The sequence below is a fragment of the Chanos chanos genome, chromosome 3 (assembly GCF_902362185.1).
Source record: "Chanos chanos chromosome 3, fChaCha1.1, whole genome shotgun sequence".
NCBI classification, from domain to species: Eukaryota; Metazoa; Chordata; class Actinopteri; order Gonorynchiformes; family Chanidae; genus Chanos; species Chanos chanos.
In genome coordinates this window covers 20,779,760-20,796,010 of record NC_044497.1, presented here as the reverse complement: position 1 = coordinate 20,796,010, position 16,251 = coordinate 20,779,760, and the positions used below count along the sequence as shown (strand labels likewise).

At 41.0% G+C, this 16,251-nt stretch overlaps 1 protein-coding gene across 1 annotated transcript; it reads right to left on the bottom strand.

Moving 5' to 3' along the window:
* Positions 1–1,294: 1,294 nt before the first annotated feature.
* tmeff1b (transmembrane protein with EGF-like and two follistatin-like domains 1b) lies at positions 1,295–15,521 on the bottom strand. The gene is made up of 10 exons (XM_030769952.1): positions 15,362–15,521; positions 8,696–8,805; positions 7,997–8,126; positions 6,268–6,294; positions 5,040–5,133; positions 4,279–4,427; positions 3,994–4,044; positions 3,524–3,638; positions 2,927–3,088; positions 1,295–1,379 (listed from the first exon to the last, which is right to left on the bottom strand). Exons 1-10 carry the CDS (start codon positions 15,519–15,521, stop codon positions 1,295–1,297), a joined length of 1,083 nt encoding a protein of 360 aa, XP_030625812.1.
* Between the last annotated feature and the right edge of the window lie 730 nt (positions 15,522–16,251).

Below are 16,251 nucleotides of genomic sequence, written 5' to 3'. Positions count from 1 at the left end.
TTGGTCATAGAATTGGAATGTATACATTAAGCAAATTAACCTACACTCTATGATAATTCATTCTACGAAAACTATTAAATACTACAATGTTAAAATTAGAACAAATTGTGCAGTAACAAACGTGTTTTAAATGGTTTGTGCTGCCAAGAATTTACCTGAAATCTAACCATTTCAAATTTATCTCTTTTGACCCATTGTCACTACAACCAAAAAAAACAAAACAAAACAAAAACCTATCACTCTGCATTCAGCAGCTGACAGCGGTATATTTCATTACAATATTTCTGCTGTAGTAAGTATAATGATTTCTCCCAAATTACTGCAATGACAAGGCAGCTTGCTGCGGAAACAGTACACACTTAATGAAAGTCTTCCTTACACATTCATTATGTTTCTGTCAGGAGGAGAGGTCATGCTGTAGTAAAGACTCTAATGCCCACATGAACCAAACTTCATTCCCAAGGGGGTTTAACATTCAGAGCAGTGTATGTGAGTGCAGAAAGCATACTGAAGTCATGTGTACCGGACAATCAGATGGAGGCGCCAAAAACTACTCAAGACAGAATTTAATCCTATTAAAGCTACATCACTGGACACAGTTCCACAGGTCATGCCAAATGCAGTGCCTAGAATTAAATTAATGTCAATAAAGATAATGCTCATTTCAACATTAACAACACCAATAACATTAGAACATAAAAACTACAAACAATCCAACATCGAAAGGATTAACTAGTCAACCACATTGCGCTCCACTTCTGGAATTCCGTTGAAAACAATAAACAGTAAACGTTTTCGCTTCGTCGGCTCTCATTTCGTTCATATCCAATTGCATTTGGTGTTCAGCTGCATTCGATTCGCAAAGGAAATAAAAATCATCAGGAGCCAAAAGATTCACGGAGGGAGTGTGTTCCCGTAAAAAGCATGTCCCATGAGAAAAAGGAAAGATCTGTTTCCATTGAGATGAATGAGTGCCGAGAGCTTCATTAAACTTTACATGAAACATAAGAAACAAATGCAGAATCAAACAGAAATGTCCATAAACGAGCTGGCATTTAGCATTCAGCGACAGTGTTTCACACTGGAAATATCAAGTACCTAAAATGTTCTGCAGAAAAACAGAAACCAATAAGGCACCATCAACAAAAAAAAAAAAAAAAAAAAAAGAAAAGAAAAAGAAAAATGAAAAAAAAAGAGGCATCGTCCAGAATTAAGCACAAAATAAACATAAAAATATTACACTGAACTGTAATCCACTTGGTACAAAAAGTATAAAATGTTAAATAAAAACGATCTACATCATCCTGGAGGACGTGTCTGAGGAAAAATGTCCAAGGTTCTGCTTTTGTCGACGTCCACGGTTATTCTTGGGGCATTTTCTGCCAAAACAAAAGTGATAAGTCAAGACAAGCTGTTTTCTGACAACTTCTACTACACAACTCATCCTTCTCCTCTCAGATGTGGAAACTACTGAAGGACCTGAGTCAATGTCTCTTAACCTTCAGAAACATGTGTCTCTTCTAGACTAAGAGCATCCTTCTGTTGTTTTGTATACTGGTCCCCACTAACAGAAATTCAAGAATCTGAGAGAAAAAAACCCCCAAAGAACACACACTGATAAAGGGTTCCAAATGACCTGTTTATATGTACACTATACAATTTTATGACACTGGCACGACTACTCCACACAGCCACTGTCAGGTCTGCTCTGAATAGAATCCCAATATAGCCATACTGTTGTCTGAGTCCTAGATGTTTTTTCATTGTCTTGGTACCATCACATATTTTTTGTGTATTGATTCTACTGGAGCAGCTGAATATTCCCTCAGTGATCAATAAAGTACCATCTTATCTTATCTTATCTTATAGTCTAAATAAAATGGTCTCTGTCCTCTGTAAAGGGCACAGTATCTTATAGTCTAAATAAAATGGTTGGTTTCTGCCCTGAGTAAAGAGGAACGAAGACTTATGAGCCATCATAAGCCAGCTCCTCTCATTAAGTAATTTACATTTAGATATTATCATATTAATCATTGATGTAATGTAATTGATTAGAAGAGGGCATGGTGTAATTAATTAGAAGAGGGCGTGGTGTATTTGATTAAAAGAGGGCGTGGTGTAATTGATTAAAAGAGGGCGTGGTGTATTTGATTAGAGCATGGCATGGTGTAATTGATTAAAAGAGGGCATGGTGTATTTGATTAAAAGAGGGCGTGGTGTATTTGATTAAAAGAGGGCGTGGTGTAATTGATTAAAAGAGGGCGTGGTGTAATTGATTAGAAGAGGGCATGGTGTAATTAATTAGAAGAGGGCGTGGTGTATTTGATTAAAAGAGGGCGTGGTGTAATTGATTAGAAGAGGGCGTGGCGTATTTGATTAGAGCATGGCATGGTGTATTTGATTAAAAGAGGGCGTGGTGTATTTGATTACAAGAGGTCGTGGTGTAATTGATTAGAAGAGGGCATGGTGTACTTAATTAGAAGAGGGCGTGGTGTAATTGATTAGAAGAGGGCGTGGTGTAATTGATTAGAAGATGGCGTGGTGTAATTAATTAGAAGAGGGCGTAGTGTAATTGACTAGAAGAGGGCGTGGTGTAATTGATTAGAGCATTGCATGGTGTATTTGATTAAAAGAGGGCGTGGTGTATTTGATTAGAAGAGGGCGTGGTGTATTTGATTAGAAGAGGGCGTGGTGTAATTGATTAGAAGAGGGCATGGTGTAATTAATTAGAAGAGGGCGTGGTGTAATTAATTAGAAGAGGGTGTGGTGTAATTGATTAGAAGAGGGCATGGTGTATTTGATTAGAAGAGGGCGTGGTGTATTTGATTAGAAGAGGGCATGGTGTAATTAATTAGAAGAGGGTGTGGTATAATTGATTAAAAGAGGGCGTGGTATTATTAATTAGAAGAGGCAGTGGTGTACTAACCTGGTGATGCACATGACCACAGCGACAATGACTGCGATCTGCACGGCTCCGATGATAGCTGCAATCAGCACGTAGTGCAGTTTCTGCCCACTGGGCACCACATACAGAATGTTAAAGTCCTGAATCTCCTCACACTGGAGCCCTGCGTAGCCTGAGTCACATCTGGAAGAGAAAAAAAACATACACGCACACACACGTACACACGCACGCACACATACACACAGACACACGTACACACGCGCACACACACAAAGACCATATACTAAATGAAATCCAGAGCAGCCACAACCAAACATACAGCACTTTTTTATATGGTAGCATAAAACAAACAATTATGGTCTTCAAACTATGTGAAAAGTTGCCAAATACAGAATTACACTCTGTGATGTGTTCAGCGGTGGACTCGAGGAACTCGTGGATTTTGGCAACATCATAAAGCAGTACACATTTCACACAAAGAACATTAAACAGCACTGACAGCAGTTTCAGAGGAACATTTCAGACAGGGTTTCAGAGGAACATTTCAGCTGCATCCCCTGAAACATCTTCACAACAAGCCTCAGCTACACAGGCCTTCATAACCATAACTTGTCTTACCGACAAGACGCAACACCATATCTCATCTCACACTGGCCATGCACGCAGAAATGGGCGTAGTCATCAGTACAGGAGCTCCACCCATAACCCTTCCCTTCCACAGAGTCAAGTGTATCTTTAACACAGAAAAAACCAGAATATTTACATATTTATTAACAATTTATAAGGTAAAGAATAATCATAAAGTCAGATAATCAGGTTAAAATGACTCAGAGCTGATGTAAATGTAACCTTTTGGCAGAGGTTGGTTAAAATCTGTAAACCAACAGTGTAGTAGTATGGCTTAATCCTAGTCCATGGAGTTTTTAGAGAAAATACAGCATCCCAGGGAAACATCTCAGGCTTTATTTAGATGGGCCGCACATGTGTCTGAGCTAATTCTTTAAAGACAGGAAGTCCACAGCAGCAGACAATCATACCCCAAATCACGGCTAACAGAAGCCAACACATTGTTTAAACTGTATAATTACCAGAGAGGTCAGGTTTATATGGGTTCCCATCATCCACTTTCTTCCCTTTATCTTTGAGAGAAGACAGCATATGATTAAAGCACATTAGACATCAGTCAATTAGAACACACCCACTACAGACAAATGTTCATATTCTCTTCTTTAGAGGATACAAGTGTACAGTTAGAATAAGAAATCTGACAAAACGGCCTGAAAAAGAATATATCTGGAACAGTTAAACCCTATACATAGACATGATCTGAGTGGTAACTGACTCGTTACCTTGGGAATATATGAATGTCTTACCAGGACACCTGCCCAGGTGTTTAACGTCGATTTGCTCCTGTTTCATGCATGAGGCCTCGCGCACGTGACAAGGGTTGTTATAAGAGTTCCCGTCGGTTCCACAGACAGGGTTCTCGTTGTGTCCACTGCAGTCAATGTTACACATACACCTACACAAACAAACAAACATGAATGTCACAGGTACCTGCAAAAATGAACAAAATCAAAGGGCTAAGCCAAATCGATCGAAATCAGTGATCTGAATCAAATACTGTGATTCTGGATAATACTGAATACCCTCAGGCAAAAAAAATGTTAATGTTCATGTTAATGTTAATGTTAAATGTGCTGTAAAGTTGACTTCTAGCACTAGAGTTTGGCAGTGGTTCATAGATTGCCAGGGTAGTTTTTTACTTTAAGTAAAGCTCAAAGTGAATCTATGTTTTGCCTGAAAAGCTATAGCAAGTTATAACAGTCTGTTTAAAGGTTGCAACAATGAAATCCTGAGTGCTTTTCAGCTCATTCTGCACCTCCCCAGTGCAGCCACTGGTCTGTCCTATAAGGAACAAGTTCATCTGACCAAATGTGCGTCACTTCCTTTTTTTGACTACCACAGGAATTCCATAATCAGCTCCACAGAATTTTGTCTTCATCTTCAAAGAGTTTGTGAGGTTTAAGAGCACAGCATCTCTTTTAAGCGTGACGTTCCAAACCAAACACCGCGGCTTTTCCGAGGCTCAGATCGCATGTGCTCTTCTCCCATATGACAGCCCACTCACCACACGTCCTCAGAGTCCTCGTCACACTCCGCGCCGTACTTGCAGTTGCCGCATTTACTGAGTTTCTTCCCCGAGTCCGTGCCTGAGCCGTCGTACTCTGCAAAACAAGGGGATTACATGTACCAGAATGTATGTACTGTTTGAAAAGATCATAACCTTGTTTGACACCTGCTTTACTGATCTGGTGCATTTTTATGCTGCAGAATTTCCCTGTTTAAGATACTGTCAAATGTGGTGTCGACACACAAGTGTTTTTAACTGCTCATATTTGAATAAGGTGTGTGTACATTATACACACACACACACACATATTTATTTATTTATTTATTTATTTATTTATTTATATAAAGAATAAGGAAAACAAAATAATGAAAAGCTCCAGAGTGAGTGTTTATGAAGAGGAGAAAAACCACAGCACTCTGCTGATGGCTGCCTGCCCTGTAATTTACAGTAATGATGGCTTTGGAAACAAGCCTTCATCTTCAAAAGCCTCAGACTGCAGCAGTTTCAGACTGTGGGCTGGCCAAAGTCAGTCCTCTATCAAAGCCTTGGGCCACTGAGTTATGATGACTCTAAAAATAAGCCTGGATGTTGTTTTGACTTTGTCATAAAAAAGGAGAACTGCTCTGCTTTCCAGAAAACCGACCTGATTGTTAACAGCCTGACAAAAGCTGTATGACACACAAGCTATTAAGACACTGAAACCGTAATTGCTGAAAAACCTCTGTGTTCACATCTAGCTCCTCCCAATCAGTGCTGGTCTTTCAGAGCCTGGTAAACAGGTGGTGTTCTCTTTGGTTCAGCTCTGTTTCAGCCCTCTGTGGAGCAGTGACATGGACCATTTAGACTCAAATGCTGCCTGCGGTTTCCTGCAGCTTTGAGCACTGCCGTGACACTGTTATTGACATTGTTATTTGTGGTGTTGTGAATTCAACCACCAGTTTTACATTCACTTTATTTATTTCAGTGCCACTGTAGAGGACAGCAGTCCTGTATTCTTGCTATCTGCACACTGTGCAGAGATAGTGCAGAGACTATCCTCTATTCAACACTCATGCAAAACCTTTTTCAATCACACAGACACTGCACATCCACAACACTGACATCTCAAAACATATATTATCATTCTGCTTTAAGATTCAGAGGGTGAATCTACAAAGAACAGAATTTTATGAGGCAGTAATTTCATCATTCTTTAGTCATAGTTAACAACCGGTTACATGTTCAGTACCTCCATCTCCAGATCCAGAGCTGCTATCTGCAACAAAAAAATATGAAAAGATCATTTCTGTCATAACACAACATAAACGATACTGTAATGGTGAGTCAGAGCCACGGCAGTGTTCGGAGGACGGATCCTCTGACTCTTAATGACAGTATAAAGAGCAGACGGCGGTGACGGCATCCTTAGGTAAATGTGTTCTGGGTCACACATTCAGACTAGAGGAGTGGAACACAGCTCACATTGCCCTAATCATCATTTTACACACAGTCGCAGAGATTAAGGAAAAAGATTTCAATACAGTTCGAGGATTACTTTACTGCTTTACTTAAGTAATTAAATTTGAGGACTTGCGCTTATGTTCACATTTTTGAAAATACTATTCTTTTTGTTCCGCTTTATCTCCCAGACTGGTAATTTAACTTGTCCTCTTTGTAACTAATTTAAAGCCCAGACGGCGAGAGCCAATCATTTCAAAGCAGCAATCACGTTCATCTCCAGTGACAATGAAAACATATCAGTGCTTTTTTCAGAGTGTGAGAAATGAGTGGAACGATAATAATCATTTCGATCAATATACCGAGGGTGTATAAAAGAAAACGTTTAGTGTATACCGCACAAACTCAACTCTGACTAGTGCTTCAGTCATTCCAGTCCTGTTTTCATGTACAATCTGAACTGTTACACAGGCCTTATATTCTACTGCAAAAGAAGAAAGAAAAGAAATGAAATGCAGTCAATAAACATAGGGCATGTAGACCTTTAGCCAGCGGATATTGTTTTTACTAGGCCTGACCAATCTACCTCATAAAGCCCTTTTCTGTACTTTATGCAAAGCTTTTAACATTTAGCACATGTAAAAAATATTCAAATCCACTTAGAAACCAGAGGCCTGTCTAGATTGACCCTTTTGTTTCATGGCTAGTGTCACACCCTCCCTTCATTTCACCTATCAGCGATAGACAGTTCTTCTTTAATTCTTCTACAGTTCTTTTCAGTGGACTCATCACTGAATCATTGGTTTCACCTGTGCTCTGTTCCCTGTTTCAGTTAGACTCCTTGTATATATACACTTGTTTTCTTCTCTGTCAGTTGGAAAGTCTCTCATACTTCTTTGAGTTGCTAGCCCATGTACCTGTTTACCTGTATTAATCCTCTGTGTACCTGTTTACCTGTGTTAATTCTCTGTGTACCTGTTTGCTTGTGTTAATCCTCTGTGCACTGAACTATGACACATCTCTGCTTTGTCTTTACCTAGCTCTCCATTAAGTTCCTCTGTGTTTTGATCACTCCCTGTTTTTTGACTGCCTCTTTAATTTCCCCTGTATTCTGTTTGCTGCCATTTGGACCTTTGCTTGTTTGACTCTGAAGCTGTGATTAAACCCTATTGCTCTGCACATGTATCTGATCTCATAAGTCTTTTCATGACAATAACTAAACAGTGTTATTCTCTTAAAACTGGAGAGAAGGGAAGTCTCAGCTGAACAGATCAAGTATCAAACAGAATCGGGACCGAAGACAGGATGAACGTATAATTACACTGACAGATGGGTTCACTGTTTGGAACACTTGGCAAATCAACACTTTTCCAAACAGGACCTCCGACCCCTCCACACACTGGAGCAGAATTCTCAGGGATGCAGGAGCTGCTACAGTCCCCGCTGTGTTAGGTAATGAGATGTGTGTGTGTGTGTGTGTGTGTGTGTGTGTGTGTGTGTGTGTGTGTGTTAAGCCTCACCCGGGTAGCACGGGCCCTCTGAGGCCAATGAGATGGGCTTCTGTTTGGTGCATGCAGCTTGCCTCAGGTAGCACTCGTTCTGGTAAGTGTCTCCATCTGAACCGCACACTGGGACATAGTTCTTATGGCACTGAAGAAAATGCGAGACTTTATTACTGGGAAAAGATCTCCCTGTCAAAAATGACTTGTTTATGCATACTTAACTTTATTTTGTCTTATCAAGCCTCAGGTGAGTGTCTCACTGAGCTGCTCTTGGGGTAGTTGTGAGCAGCTGGCCTGCATACGATTCCTTACATCATTATTTTAGTGGTCTTTGTTTTGTCTTACTTAGGCCCTTCAGTGTGTAACATTATAATGCCAGTGACAATGCCTCTGATTGGTCAAGGCAGGGTAATTCACCAGCTATTATTAGCAAAACATTCATGAAGGATCCTAACAAAACTAGTGTTAAATCAATGCTGCACACCATGAGAAATTCACATCATTCAGTCATTTGGTACATGTGTTCATTTGGATCATGTTTTAATCTGGTACATGTCAGATGTTACTGACTGCGTTTTTACCATTTTGCTTCAGACTCTCCTCGGTGACAGCGAGGGGTTAACATCTCATGAGGACACAACACCTTCTGTGTTCATATCTTAATGATGAGAATTCCCAATGGGAAACATATGGGAAGGAAGAAGAGAGATCCCATACCTGGAACTGGCACACGCATTTAAGGTCCGCTCCATCATCTCGGCAGGTGCCCCCGTAACGACACGTGGTCGAATCACACACTCGCAGGTCGCTCTTCTTCTCTGAGAGGTCTGTGTGGAAAAAGACAGCATGTTACACTGTTTAGAAACACGGCGTGTTTCACTGTTTAAAACCATGGCATGTTAAACTGTTTACAAAACATGGCATGTTAACTGTTTAAAAACATGGCATGTGTCACTGTTTTAGCGTGCGGTAAAGAACTGAAATGCAAACAAAAAAACAGCTGCAAGAGCAGTTTTATGCTTTGTTTTCACTTCGACAGTCAAACAAATGATTAATGCCTGGACTGAGAAGGACAACCTAAATGGAGTGAAACTACAAAAAAAATCATAGCTCTTTGCTTACTTAAGATGTAGCTGCCTACTAAACAGGATTGTATTTGACACCTAATGTAGAATGAAACATTAAAATCATTAAAATAAGGCAGGTTATGATCTTATACCAAAACAAGGTTGCTTGAACTTTGCATCCTTCCATATGAAGCTTCACACAATTCTTGTTCTCAGAGAAATGTCAATCAGACCACTCAGTATTCACATCTGTGTTCTGGGCTGGCTCCATTTCATGCCACACCTTGCATGTAATCAACAACAAAATTTCCTTTATATTAAATATGTCCTAATTACATGCAATCATTTGAAAACAGACTAATATTCCTGTGCATGGCCACAGCGACTGCACCATTAATCTCAAATGTTATAAAATTATGCAGGAGGTAAACAAATGTTGGGGTCATAGTTTAATGAGACCAACTGCTGATTCAGTGGATCCTGTATGTGTCCCACTTCCTGTCATTTTAAACAGGAAGCTGCGAACAGCAGCTGTGTGAGGCATGTGCGCCACAGCTGTTGCCTGCCTCGTGTCGGTAATATTTCTGCTCCTCTCCCAGCGAGCCACGGCTGTCATAGCAAATCATGCCTGGGACACTCCTGCATCACAGCCACTGCAGTGTCTGACAGGGCACCAGGACACAGAGGTTAATGGAATTGTCTGTATCACTCAAGCAGACTGTCTTGTTTTCCAGCATCACTGGCCTTTGACAGTGTCCACAAAGAGTTCTCAAACAGTTACATTTCACACCCTGTCACTCAGGAGTACTCCAAAAGCTCTAAGATCACTCGCTTGTCACAACCACACAAAACAGAAGACTCGCCTGTTTTCTTAAACAGAAAACTGGCCTGTTTTCTAAAATGAACGTCGATGCTTTGGTTGCTCACTAAGCTGGTGGACCATTCCAAACTCCTTCACCTCTCAGAGTTAATGGTAATCTTATTTTTATATCTCAACTATAAGACAGGGCACTGCTACGCCTACATCCTCCTAAACTTCTCTCCTATATCTGCTACTACTGACTTACTGATCATTATGAGTAATTTTATAGAGGTTAATTTTCAAAGGAAGTTAAGACTTGGTTTAAGTAAGGGCCATACACCCTGCCTTTGCAGAGAGGCATTTAAGCAAATGAGAGGAGATGTCTGTGGGGCCGCTAATTAGGAGCAGACTCCTTAAGCCACAACAGAAGCTTGACTTTGGCATGTGGCCGCCCTATGCATCTGGGAGATGAAAATGTCTCAGGCCACAAAAGCTAAGTGAAAAAATGTTTTGGTGGAGAATGCACATTCCACGTCAGACAGACAGCCAAGGCAAGCCTGGAGATTCAGTACTGGGCGTCACTGTTCCTAGACCAAAGTTTAATAAATAAATAATTTTTTTTTTTTTTTTCTGAAACAGACCTCTACTACAGGCCAGGCGATTCAGTGCAGCGTAAATACATGTGTTACAGGCCGGCTGATTGGAACACATAAATATTTACTCGGATAACAGGTGAAATGGCCAAACCACTGAGTGACAACACAGCATACACAGCACTGACAAGACACCATTCAAACAGACATCACCAGCTGTGTATAGATGCAAATGACACCAAAACCACAGATGTACTGAGACTTTATCAAATATAAAACATTAATCTGTCTGATTTCAGTCACGCACTGATTAGCAGAGAAGTCAACAAAACCAAACTGTGAAAGGAATCAGGACCTTTCTCAAACTTGTCTGACTTACAGTTTCTTCACGCAACACTTCCGACACCTTTCATTCATCTGACCTTGTTTCAAAAGCCAAGTTCTAAACGGACATGGTTTTCTGTGGGTTCAGAGGAATGTGGGCCAGGGAGACCAGGCAGGCCTCACACTGCGCTCTGATTAGAAGAGCAGGCAGAGAAATCAATGCCACTAAAAAGAAAGAGGTCACTGAAGCAAAGTCCCCAGTCAAACGCATAGTCATCTCGCTCTCCTTCCACAAGACATCAATACTTCTCTCCTCACTGGGTCAATAACTCTGAGAGCCTCTGTCCCGTTGGGGTGGGTGGGGGACACAAGAGGCTCTGTGCGCTGTCAGTCAGCCCTCAGGTGGATTCCATCCTCAGTCTCTAATTCATCACCACCTCTGATGCAAACTGACAGAACGGAAATGATATACCGAGGATGAAAGTCATCTCAGTGTCTGAATGAAAATCTCATTGTGGGTAAGGAGAGCTTCAATAGCAAACTCATTCACAGAATCATGCAAACATGTGAAAAAAACACAGAAAATATATGAAAATAGATTTTTTATGCTGCCTCCCTTGTCAGACTGCTGTGAAACCAGTGAATTTAGGTCTGTACATCAATGCAATGGATATTCCACCACAGTTCAGGGTACTATTTAAAATGATGTATCCTCTGTACAACTTCTGGACACATATTTTGGATAAACAATTAGATATTTGGGAGTCATCCCAAACAGACCCATAGACATCTCATGAGCCACAGGTACTTGACTGTTCTGTTGGGTAGGACAGGTGTTGGGTTCCTGCAGGGCCGAGCCAATGGTCCATGTTGTTCCCTCACTCATAGCTACTGGATCTCACTAAGCCTCAGAGTTTAAGCACTTTACCACAGTTTTTAACCTGCCTGTTAAGGTGCATCTATAGAAAATTCTGAGACATCACATTATCTGTACTAGATTAACTGGTTCAACAAATTCAGTGGCATTTGGAGGGATTTAGCACTCAATCCAGTGACCAAGTCAGTCAAACATCTCCAGCAGCCAGAATGTTTAAGCATGATTTCAGAGCATCCACATCATACAAACCCTGCTCTGACCCTTAAAAGTCGCCTCTCTGTCTGCCTGCTCTCCGGCATGGCTAATGAACGGAGGCTGTTTGTGATCTTTGCTGCCCTTCTCTAAATACAAAAAAACAAAACAAAACAAAAACAACAACAACAAAATGAGATGGAGACCCAAATTAGAACCGTAAACTTTGGATACACTGATGATATGGCTCTAGCTAGGCTCTTTCTCAAATGCCATTCATTGTATGGGGAGAGACCTACTTTGAACAGGTCACTGAACTTCATAACTGGTGTCAGTCTAGTGCATAAACTTGGCCAAGGCCAAGAACTAATCATAGATAGCTAAAGTAATGATGCGTGGAGTCCCAGTCCACTCTTCACGTCAAGTGCACAATAAAGTTAATGTAATGTAGTCAACACCTCAGGGACACAGGCTGAAGGAGATTAGCATAAAAGCTAGACTATCTATTAGAGAATACAAGCTCCAGGGTATGAAGTGAAGGAAGCTTTTCAAAATCCCTCAACTCCAGGGTCAACAGAATTATCCACATGCCAGTCTTCCAGAGGAGAGAGGCAGCATGTAATCTTACCATTACACATTCACCAGAAATGGGTGGAGAAAAACAACTACAACAAAAAAACCCAACAATAGACAAGGAATTGGGTAGGTATATATTTGTATAGCACACCTTAATCATGCCTTTGAACGCTCATAACAGATGATTTTTTGGGACACCTCTTTACTTAAATGGCCATTATGATGGTCTTCATCCTCCACCAATGTTACACTAATGCAGTCAGAACAAGACCAAATGTAAAAATCATTGTTCACTCCAGATCTGATACACTGACCACAACACTGCATCCAAATTAAGAAAAGGAGATCTGTCTGTCACTGAGAATACTCCATTTCTCATTTACTCTGTCATGGCTCAGAGACTAACACTGCTGTTTGTTAAAAGCAGTAGTAAACCATGAGTCTAGATTACTGCATCTCTCTCTGCGCCAAAACAATCAGGTGGAATCCAGTAATTAGTAGAGAATTTGAAGACGACCCAGTAGGAGAGGTCACTTTATCATTGAGCTGTCTGCCCTGAACTGGCTGTGTCTTTTTAAATGAATGGAACCTCCTGACTCATAGTTCCTTCAACTGTACCAATCAGTCATCCGTTTCAAAGCCATCATTACAGCTCTCCAAAAACCCAGGTCAGGGCACTTTCAGAACTACTCTCCAAATCTACAAAGTTTCAGGTTCAAAAAGTCAAACTCCCACAGCCATCAGCATAGAGTGTGTACAAAAAAGACAGATGGTATGCTTTGAAAATGTGAGCGTTTGAATCCAGGCTTAAGGATGATACAAAATCATTAACTAATGTTTGGTTTAATGACCATTGTCAAAGGACAGATGAACTGTGTTGAGTGGAAAGTTGCCAGAAAACACCAATAATTTCAAAACAGTGGAATCCATGGTTCTGCTAATACAAGCTGACCTCAGTAAGTCAAACCTTACTGCTTACCCCTGTAGTCTTTCACTGAGGACAGGAGATAAAAATGTATCATTAGTATTAGCAAATTAGATTTTTTATTAGATTGGAAAGGGCTTCCATTAATCACCAGTGGTTTTAATAAAGAGATTTCAATGAGACGGCCGTCTGTTGCCGGCAGGCCTGTTAAGCTCCTGCACACACTGTTGCTGAGCATGCTTTGGGCCCCCAGAGTCCTACCACTTTCCTCCCACCATTTATAAAGGCAGCCTCTCTCTGGCCGTACCAGCACCACTGACTGGGGCCCGGCCCCAGCGCCTGGGGCCTTGAAGGAAGTGCTACACAAAGGCTCCTATTGTCAGGGCTCTTCCCTTCATTATTTCTGGGTGACAAAACTAAGAGGAATTTTAAAAAAAAAGAGAGAGAGAGAAGAAGGAAAACAATGACAACAAAACTGAACCACACTAAAGGAGAGTGAATGACAGCGCATACACTAATGTCTCACCACAATCTCTTCCAAAACAGCACTCAAACTCTCTGTGCAGATTTTTTTCATCATTATTTTTTTTAACTGTGGGATGTGTAAATGTTTCTCTGAGACTCAAAAAACAACAAGAGTTAAATCAAGCTCTTGGCTAGTTTGGACTATTGCTCTGAATTAGACTCACTGTTATTCTGTCTTCACTAACATGTCCTACAGCCTTCATGTATACATATCTGTCTCCATGACCTTCATGTATACATATCTCTCTCCATGACTGGCGTTAGAGGAGAGCAGTGACTCTTCTGGTGTAAACGTGTTGGAAGAGAAGTAACTCGTACTGTGTACACATGTGTTCAGCATCACACAAGCATCACGCTAAATCGTCCAGCGGATTTTATTCTCGCTGGGCAGCAGGATGGCATGTCATCTACGTGTATATTATTATTACTGCTTTCAAACAGTCTCTTACGTCAGAGAACCATATAATGCAAATTCAACCTTTAAACCCCCTCTTTTACTGAGAAGCAGCTTTCACTCTTACTAAAACTGTGAGCAAACTTCTATGGACCTATTTTAACCATCTGTACCTGTTTCCGCCGTAGTCTGCTGCAGCAAACGACGCTTTTGAAAACTGTGCCTCTTAATTTGCTTCTAAATGTTGTTTTAAAATTTTCATATATATCACAACGAGTAACGTTCTTTATGATATTTATGAGAAGGAAAAATACATCTTGTCATGAATAAGTAATAGTCGTGTTTAGCCTTTCTGGCACGGTTGCTGAGGTTAACTGCACGTGAAATAAAGACAAGTAAGTGCAAGACTTTTAGAATCTAAGGACGTGCAATCTTGTACTTAACTTCTTGTCGATTCATGGGACGTCGTACAGTAGGTCACTGGGCCTCAGGGACATGACGCCCTGACGAATTACCAACGGTAACAACAATCCTGCTTTTACTGACAATTATTATTGGAAGGGTAGATACGATATTTGCTGAGAAATTAAATACACATGTTTAATACAACGATTTCCAGCCCAAGACACAGGTAAACGCGTGGTGAGTGACAATGAGGATCAGGGCTCTACTGAGTGATGTGGGTGGTGTAGCGATAAGGCAAGGCGGTGCAGGGTGGGGTCCGAGCCTGCTTTTTGTATATCACGTTCACCTGATTGGCCGAGGAAGAAAAGGTAGTAATCTTTGATGTGCGAAAGAGTCCGCTCTAAGCCCGTTTTGTTGTATACTGGTTAAATATAAATAGCCTAGTCCACATAAACACGAACACAGTTTTATTATCCCGCAAAATGAGACAATGACACGGTAAAAAGACAGAAAGACAGAAAGAAAGAAAGAAAGAAAATGAATGATAAAGCAGAGCAGCGAGCACTGAATTTTAAAGAAGGAAGCCATTGGAGGCCACGAGCAAGAGCAGCTCATATTTATATTATATTGCTTATAATTATTATATCACAAGATGGCACCGGTGTCAGGATAAGTAAGTCAGAGTAAATTGTAATGGTAGTACCTAAGCAGCCCTTTCCTTTGCCGGATACACATTCACTGCTCTGTGGATAGGAGGACTGGACGCCCAGCACCGTGGCGATGGTCAGGAAGCAAAAGAGGGTGAAGTGGAGCTGGCAATGCAATGGTCCGATCCACTTTGAGAGTCGATAGCCTATCACCATGATGAAAGTGGCGGATTCAGTCCCTCGTGTCCTCGGTTCGACAGATCGGATTGGAATGAAGAATACAAAAAGAGCAGCTATCGACAATTCATGCGATGATATGGTTGCAAAATTGCTTGTCCTCGCGACGTTGTCTCCTAGAAAGCTACAAAGTGGCTGTATTGCTAGGGATAATGACCCAGAATGGCTGAAACAGTGTTTTCAGCATCACTCCGAATCGAAACATTCATTCACGTAAACGAAAAACATATCTTCAGAGTAATTTACGAATTACTCTCAGCGCCTCTTGCTTTAGCTGTGTCTGCATGCAAGTCAATAGGTATTTCCAAGCGTGTCTCAATCGGTTCCTTCACTCTTATTCTTTCTTTGTGTGCATTTCTCATATAATTCCTCCTTCGCGTACGACTCCGAAACGGAATGGAAATCACTTACAGACTCCTCTCCAATCTTTTTATATCGTTCTCTTGATGACGATATTTCAGTGTATTAAAATGAGAACACGATTAAAATCGCAGTTACAGTCGCCCTGTTGTAAGGAGCAACAACAAAGGGTCGGCAAGGATGGTTTAGTCACGTGATACAAGACCACCTCCCCCAATTTTCTGTAAAATCACAGTCAGACACGGGCGATTTGACTACGCAGTCTCAAGGTGCACTGTTATCTTCACTCCCATTCACCTCAGGAGGGGCCAAGTTGTTTTAGGGTGGGCGATGAAGTTGTGAACTCACC